This window comes from Mercenaria mercenaria, chromosome 3 (genome assembly GCF_021730395.1).
Source record: "Mercenaria mercenaria strain notata chromosome 3, MADL_Memer_1, whole genome shotgun sequence".
Taxonomy (NCBI): domain Eukaryota; kingdom Metazoa; phylum Mollusca; class Bivalvia; order Venerida; family Veneridae; genus Mercenaria; species Mercenaria mercenaria.
Genome location: NC_069363.1, coordinates 62,849,731 through 62,858,659, shown reverse-complemented (window position 1 = coordinate 62,858,659; position 8,929 = coordinate 62,849,731). Strand labels below are relative to the sequence as shown.

General features: G+C 35.6%; 1 protein-coding gene across 1 annotated transcript; it reads left to right on the top strand.

The window, feature by feature from the left end:
- Nucleotides 1–5,937: 5,937 nt before the first annotated feature.
- On the top strand, nucleotides 5,938–6,882 carry LOC128555919 (uncharacterized protein K02A2.6-like). Its single transcript, XM_053539738.1, has one exon. The coding sequence runs from the start codon at nucleotides 5,938–5,940 to the stop codon at nucleotides 6,880–6,882; it is 945 nt and encodes a 314-aa protein (XP_053395713.1).
- The last annotated feature ends 2,047 nt before the right edge of the window (nucleotides 6,883–8,929 follow it).

The window sequence follows — 8,929 nt, the reverse complement described above, 5'->3', positions numbered from 1 at the left end:
GAGACAGTTTACGTATTTCAAACGTAGCGATAAAATCCAAAGAGTACCCGAATATAAACAAGCAGCGATGGCTCACGAGGATTATTTACCAAATTCAAATAAATAACAACTGGTAAGTAATTAAGTAGAATTGAACCTTATTTTTAGTCTTGTTAGTTTACATTTAGCCTATTCTGACTGCTTGCAGTGCTATTTTTAACTGACATGGTGTACTTGATTTGTTTTACGGGGGAGACTTCGGTGCGAAAAATGTGTGGGATTTATTCGGGTGGAGAAATCACTATCGTTTCGTATGCCGTTGCTCGCTCGTGATGCGTAAACGGTTTGGAACTGGGTTTTGAAGTAAGGGTTTTCTGAAAGATTAATCTTTTGCCGAAAAGGCGGCCAACCATTGATAAGGAAATATTGTTTAAAAAAAATACGGACCTGGAAGCAATGCAACATGTCAAACTGTTCTTGATCACCTCTCTCATGGCTCATTGTCACAGGAGCAAAATTTTTTCAAAATGGCTTTTTGGCATTTTTTTCCTAAGAAAACATTATAATTGTAGTAAATTTAAGTGCATATGGCTAATGGATCCATACTGTATCCTAGGTACGTTACTGCCACCTGTGGTGTCAGTGGGTACATGGAGAAATAAGCTAAAGTTACAATTATAAGCAAAAACTAGACTTGCCAAGCAGCAGATACAATTATAACTTGTTTTTATTTACACAGGTTTACAGCACACTGACTGCGTATTGTAGAAAAAAATATTTGATACTTATTTGGAAGAAGGTATAACAAATACGCAACATATCATTTTATTTGTATCTCTCATATGAATATCTGAAATCACATAATGCTATGTTAAAGACAGAAATACAGAATAAGTTTCTCAAAATAATTCAGCGACTTTATCAGATATCGAACCCACGCCCACAAAATACAAATATTAGAACGTTCAAATTTTCCAGTACTTTCATGGCTATTAAGGCGATATATTTTTGTTTTGCTAAAAGTAATCATTATCACATACAAATTATATTGAATCATATGATATATAAATATTACCTAACCATTATTTAAAGTATAAAAACATCGCCCACTTCGACACTGGGCTATATGAAAAGTTCAAAAACATCACTGACCTCGAAACTCAGCTATAATATGTTCCTTTCCATGTACAACATATTGTTTAAACGTTATTTTTCAGAAGTCTATGGACTAGTTTGTTCAAAAATACGTTTTCTTAAATTGATGTATTTCATTTTTCATTCTATTTCGAATATTTTATTTTCATTTTTTCATTCTATTTCGAATATTTTAGAATGAATTTTAAAATCATTTTATTCCATGTGTTTTAGTGATTGTTTAATAATTAAAAGAGTGTTGTTACAGATAAAAATTTCCTAGAATACACAGAAACACTTTATACTAACATCTCCATTGCAATAACTAACTAATGAAAGCATTTTCTTAATTTCCAAACATTTTTCAACAATCTGGATGTGTGCAACTTTTATGATGTCATCAGTTTCTGTTAAGGATCCAGTAAGAACAAGCCTCGTTCCAATGTGTGTATGTGTAAACGATATACATATACATATCAAACATAGACAAGGTAAAAGGACAAAGTAAAATAATTGAGAAACACAGCAGAATAATGCCTTGAAACGGCCAGCCGCGCCTGTGCGCCTAAACAGTCACTCTTTGCTGGGTAATGCTGATTCCCACATATGTTTTGGTAACTAAAGGCACAATATGTAAAACAAGAATATATTCGTGTAAAAATAAAAGAATAAACCTACAGAACGAAATACGCGTATACTCAATACCTTTGCATAAAACAAGTCAAGAAGAGAAACGCCATTATGTTGTGTTACGTATCTTTGTTGACAGGCATGACTGCCAACTTTTCCATAACCTTTTAAGAAATGATTCTGGAGAGAAAACTTTGTTGATTGAAGCATGATTATCAGGGATTCTAGTAAAATCGATATAATAGGCGAGACTGCTGAGTAAACAACATTGTCCCTGACACGCTCCGCTTGTATTGACGTCACTGTCAATGACCGATATTTCTCATGCTGTCGTCTGCAACAACAAACAAGAGGCCAAGCAGAGTTTTAAGACGACTTATACAGGTAATGGCTTTGTCTTCCTTAATGTTACAGCTTGCTTATTGAATAACAAAGCTAATTTAACACAAAAAATGACAAACGTATAACCTTTGCATGTTTTCAGGGCATTTGTTATAAGTCACGTAAACAGTGTAAGGTAACAAATATTTTTCTTGACCGAGTTATTTGAAAAAAGGTTATCTTAACGTTGTAATACTTAAGAAACAGTGATTTGTCTTTGAATAAAATCATTTATTCCAAAGCAGTATACTATTCAGGTGTGATACAAAATCTAAAACTGTCCAGTTATTTACTTGCAACAGGAAGTTGCCAAAGCATTTTGATCACGTCTGGCTTGCATTTCATTCGATAAACTGAGATAAAAAATTTATCAGCCAAGAATTAAACTCAGTTTTACCGAAAAATAAACTATTTATTTAGGTTTACTACGCTTTCGATTCCCTTTATAATATTTATAATATTGTCGATTGTCTTTATAATTGCCAATGATGAAGCGATCAGCCATGTCCACGTTTACAGTTATAGAACTGCGTAAACCCTGTAGTTTCTCAGAAATACTGAGTCTAGGATATTCTTATAACAAGATTTAGCAAAGTACAACAATCAATATCTAGACAAGTCGAAAGGTTTCCTGCGGCCAGTGTAATGTTCTGAGTCTGTTAGGTGTATGAATCTAATTTAGGCTATTGAAGTCATACTGAAATTAATAGTGTACTATCTATTTTAGGCTTCTGATGGTTGCTCTTCAGTACTGAAGTTCCGTAAAAAAATAAATGTATTACAGATTTCATCAGCTGGTGTTGTTCAATCTTTTTAAATAAAAGAACCCAACATAATAGTGGCGACGAGGATAGTCGGAGAACAACAGATATTTTATTATTCAGCCTGTTTGACAATCTGGGTAACCAACTATGACCGTATTCGGGAAAATAGACGAGTTTAACCTTTATGGCGAAAACTGGGACGAATACGAGGAAAGATTAATGCATTATTTTATTGCCAATAAAATCGACGACAATGATATTAAAAGGTCCATACTGTTGTCGGTGGTAGGTGCAAAGACCTACAGTTTGATTAGGAATTTGTCCTCGCCGGAAAAGCCGGGTGATAAGTCCTTCGACGATCTGAAAAAACTTATCAAAGACCATCTGAAACCAAAACCTCTGATAATTGCTGAACGATTTACGTTTCATCAGAGAAAACAAGGAGAGGGAGAAGGTGTTAGTCAGTATTTAGCAGAACTGAGAAAACTGAGTGAAAATTGTGAATTTAAAGAGTTTCTTGATGAGGCACTTCGAGATAGATTTGTTTGTGGGTTAGCTGCACCATCAATTCAAAAGAAGCTACTGTCTGAAGATAAATTGACTTTGAAAAAGGCTGTCGAAATTGCCGTGTCTATGGAAATGGCTGCGAAAGAGACTGTAAAACTTAAAACTGGTCCTGAAATTGAAATTAAACACATAGCAAATAAATTTACGACTGGTCAAAAGGAGTGTATTCGTTGTGGTAAAACAAATCATGATTCAGACTCGTGTTTTCATAAAAAAGTCAGTGTCATACATGTAAACAATATGGTCATTTAGGTAAACGGTGTCCTCAAAAACAGTCAAAAACTGGTATGAATTCAGCACATCCGAAACCTAGTACAGCAAGGCCACAGCGTTCAGGTAAATTTCCATGGAAACCAAAGAAAAATAAATCCAAGGTACAATATTTTGAAAATGCTGAATCTGTTGCATATGAATCCGATGCTAGTAGTGTAGACGGTGACAGTCGAAATGGGCCGTTATTTACTATTAAATCTCCAAAACAGAAAGAAATTGTAGTGAATGTAGACATTGAAGGCCATTTTCAAAAATGGAACTTGACACTGGTGCTTCAGTTTCAATACTTTCAGAGACTGATTATAATCAACATTTCAATAACATACCACTTAAAGATAGTTCGGTTATTCTGAAAACCTATACCAATGAAACAGTTCAGATTTTGGGCGAAATTAATGTTAATGTGTGCTATGGTAGTCAGAAAGCTAACTTGCCTCTAGTTGTTGTGAAAGGTTCCGGTCCAGCATTGTTTGGAAGGAACTGGCTGTCAAAACTCACTTTAGATTGGGGAAAAGTCAAATTTACATTCACTGATCGAGGACTGTCTGCAGTCAATGAACTACTGAAAAAGTTTCCTGGTGTATTTGACAATAAATGTGGTACTATGCAAGGAGTCACTGTCAAGTTGTCAGTGAAGGATGGTAGTAATCCTGTATTTTATAAACCTAGGTCGGTGCCTTATGCTCTTCGTGATAAGGTCGCTGTTGAAATTGATCGTCTTGTTAAAGAAGGAATAATTGAAAAAAAATCCTATTCAGACTGGGCTACACCAATAGTAGCTATTCAAAAGCCTAACAAAACGGTAAGGATCTGTGGGGATTATAAAGTCACGATTAACCCAGTGTTAGATGTTCCAGAATATCCCTTACCTACCGCAGAAGATGTTTCCAAAAATTAAACGGGGGTGAAAAATTCACAAAATTGGACTTATCTCATGCATATCAACAGGTGTTGCTTGATAAATCATCAAGGAAGTACGTTACTATTAATACTCACCTGGGATTGTTCCGGTATCTCCGTCTACCATATGGCATTGCGTCAGCTCCAGCATTGTTCCAAGAGACAATGGACAAAATTTTGAATGGGTTGGAGCATGTAGGCTGCATTCTGGATGATATTATTATTACCGGGGTTGATGACAATGAACATTTGCGTAATTTGGAAGTCGTATTACAGAGACTGAATGATATGAACATAAAATTAAACACTGCCAAATGTTACTTCATGCAAGATGAAGTTGAATATTTTGCATTCCGGGTAACAAAAGAGGGAATCAGACCGTCTGAACGGAAAATTGAAGCAGTTCTTCAGGTTCCTGAGCCTCAAAATCGGAAAGAACTTCAACAATGCTCGGTTTAGTGAATTGCTACCGCAAATTCATTCCGAACATGTCAACAATTGTACAACCACTTACTGAATTATTGTGCAAAGATGTGAAGTGGAATTGGACTAAATCATGCAAACTGGCATGTGAAACCGTGAAACAATTATTGACATCATCAACAGTACTGGTACATTATCAGCCGGAGAAATCAGTAACATTGGCTGTAGATGCGTCTCCATACGGGTTGGGAGCTGTAATTTCTCACGAAATGGAAGATGGCTTAGATAGACCTATAGCATATGCTTCTAGAACATTGACCACATCTGAAAGAAATTATTCTCAAATTGAGAAGGAAGCATTGGCCATCATATTTGGAATTCAGAAATTTCACCAGTTTCTGTATGCTCGTAAATTCATACTTCTGACGGACAGTAAACCTTTGAGTCTAATACTAGGACCTAAGAAAGGTATTCCAGTTTTGGCAGCATCACGATTGCAAAGGTGGGCTATTCAGTTGTCAGCATATCAGTACGATATCAGGTATCGTTCAACAACCAAGAATGGAAATGCCGATACCTTGTCGCGATTCCCATTACCTGAGACTACGGAAGAATCAAACAATGTGTTGTTTGTGGAAGGAAGTGAGGTGAATAAGGAACAAGTAAATTCTCTTCCTGTTACACCAGACAAAATTGCAAAAGCATCTCGTGATGATCCTTTGTTGTCGCGGTTAATACATTTCACAGTGAATGGATGGGCCTGCCAGATCTGACTTAAGTGCAGAGAAACTTACCATATTATAAATTCAAAGATGAATTTACTACTGAAGAGGGTTGTCTGTTAAGAGGCATTCGAGTGGTTATTCCATCTGCATTTCAAAACAGGATGCTAGAACAACTCCATGACAATCATCCAGGAATTGTTAAGATGAAATCGTTAGCGAGAATGCATATGTGGCGGTTAAACGTAGATACTGACATAGAGTGTAAAGTGAAAAACTGTGTTCCGTGTCAACAGAATAGGAGTCCAATGGCTAAAACACCTCCAAATCCATGGAGATGTCCTGGCAAACCTTGGCAACGTATTCATATAGACTATGCTGGGCCGTTCATGAACAAAATGTATTTAATTGTTGTTGATGCTCATTCAAAATGGCTGGAAGTGATCACAATGGCTTCTACAACCTCTGAAAGTACTATAAACGCTTTGCGGTATTTGTTTTCATCATACGGATTAGTGGAAGAAATTGTGTCAGACAACGGTCCACAATTTGTGTCGGCTGAATTTCAGAACTTTGTCAAAATGAATGGTATCAAACACATTCGTTCCGCTGCATATCATCCTAGCTCTAATGGTGAAGCAGAACGAGCAGTACGTACATTCAAGACTGCGTTAAAAACTATGAGCAGTGAACCTGGAACAGTAAACCAGAAGGTTTCGCGATTCTTGTTGTCGTATCGTTCGACTCCACATTCTACAACACAAGTTTCACCTGCTGAATTGTTCCTAGGACGACGTGTTAGAACACGCCTAGATATCATGCGTCCAGATCTTAGTAATAAAATTCAGAAAAAGACTACTCCCAAGGAATCTCAAATTCGTACGTTTCAGGAGGGTGATAGTGTTTGGATCCGTGACTACCGGCAGTCGACAGAGAAATGGGTTGATGGAATTATTGTCCATCAGCTTGGTCCAGTCACTTACAAGGTCAAGGTCGGTGATCTGATTTGGAAACGACATGTAGATCAGATACGTATGCGAGAACCAGATGTTATTGTGGATAATCAGTGTTCGGTTCCAATGGTGACTTCAATTTACCAATACCACTAACATCGTTAAACGGAAATCAAGCTTATGATGAAACTTCACCAGATGCGTCCGCTGGAATTTCATCTGAAACAAGTGTTCGAACCCCGATTCAGGCGAAAACTGTTGAAACTTCTAAAACAGCAAGTCCAGTATTGGAAAGATATCCTAAACGTTCAACCAGAGGATTTCCACCTAAGAGATTGGATTTATAATTCTGTGTAAAGTAACATGGTATGCACTGTTCTAAGGGCATAATAATCCCTGTGCTACCATAGAGAACCAGATTCTCTCATTTTAAGTTACAGAATTTACAGTACATTGTATTTTAGTATTCTAATAACTGATACATATGTGTTCCTTAATTATGATATATAATAAGTTTTCAGTTTAAATCTTTACTCTTAAAAGTATTAAGACACATTCTTTTTTTGGGGTTACATGTTATATATGTGATCTTTGATGAACAGTTAAATGACATAGAACATGAGTGTTTTTAATTTTCAGTAGAATTGCTTATACCAAAGAACTTTTACTATGGTTTATATGAAAAGACTTTAACTGCGGTTTGTTTATTAAGTACTAAATGACAAATCATTTTATTTCTTAACGGGGGGAAAGGTGTAATGTTCTGAGTCTGTTAGGTGTATGTATCTAATTTAGGCTATTGAAGTCATACTGCAATTAATAGTGTACTATCTATTTTAGGCTTCTGATGGTTGCTCTTCAGTACTGCAGTTCCGTAAAAAAATAAATGTATTACAGATTTCATCAGCTGGTGTTGTTCAATCTTTTAAAATAAAAGAACCCAACATAATAGCCAGAAGTTATACAGACCAGAAATTGTTGATAGTAACTTATGGGTGAATAACGTACTTGTTTTGTTTTTTATTATACCATTACGTTTTAATGTAAAAAATATTACTCCATTCTACATGATTTACAAGTAGATATATAAACTATGTATTTCTTAATTCTGAAAGTTATTGTTTTGAGCAAAAAAAAGCTATATTTCCCTTTCATGTATAACATAACTTTTAGCTCAACTGGTCGCATTCCTTGACTATTGAAATACTTTACTAGAGCTTGCTTGACAACATAGAAATATAAGGCGTAAAAAAATTGTTCGTTTCCGGTATCCCGACCTACCCTAAATTTTTGGCCCGACCCTAAATGTTTTATGGCTTTGGAGAATATTTTTTTCAACTTTTTAACAAAAACTTGCAAAACTGCACTTTTTATGCTTTGAACATGGTGAGTGATGTTAGAAATCAACTTACTGATGCTCTAAAGGCATAACCCCCTTATTTGTAGTCATATTTTGACACAAAAATAATTTCCGAAAAGTCTTCCTTAATAAAAAGAAATTCCAAAAAAAAAAAATTCCCGACCTACCTACCCTAATGTTTTTAGCATGTTACCGGAAACAAAGATTTTTTTAGGCCTAATCTAGGAAATTGAAGGGCAATTAATATAAAAACACTTATGCACAATAAGGTATCAATATTGATCATTGTTGAAAGTTTGAATAAATTATATGAAATAATGAATGAGGAATTCAGGTCACAATCATTTCTCTATATATCATATAGAGTGCTAGCTATATTGCAAAAACGGCGTTCCATAAATGCGATAAGCCAATCGCATATCTGTAAAAAGTCACGTGAAATCACCCAGTCCCCATATGCTATACTACTTGTTGCATTCCAATATACCTGCGGCCTTCAGGCCGCAGGTAATAAATGGCAATCAGTGATGTCATAAGACATGGTTGTTTATATAAGACGTTCTAGGTGCTTTCCCGATATGCACTGCTCTTCGGGTTGTCAATGGTGTAATGTGCAAGTCGTTACTTTTGAAAGCAGATTCTAATGATGAAGTTGTTTTTTTTCTGCAGCAAATAAACAGGAAGTGTCTTCGTGCTGAATTCCTCCTAAAACTTCATGGATGGCAAACATTTTGTTTTGCAAGGTTGATTAATATGAAAACGATCTTAAATTGTAATACCCAAACGACTGTATGGCATATAAAAGAGTACATAAATACTGTCGGAATGTCCTTGGGATAGGTT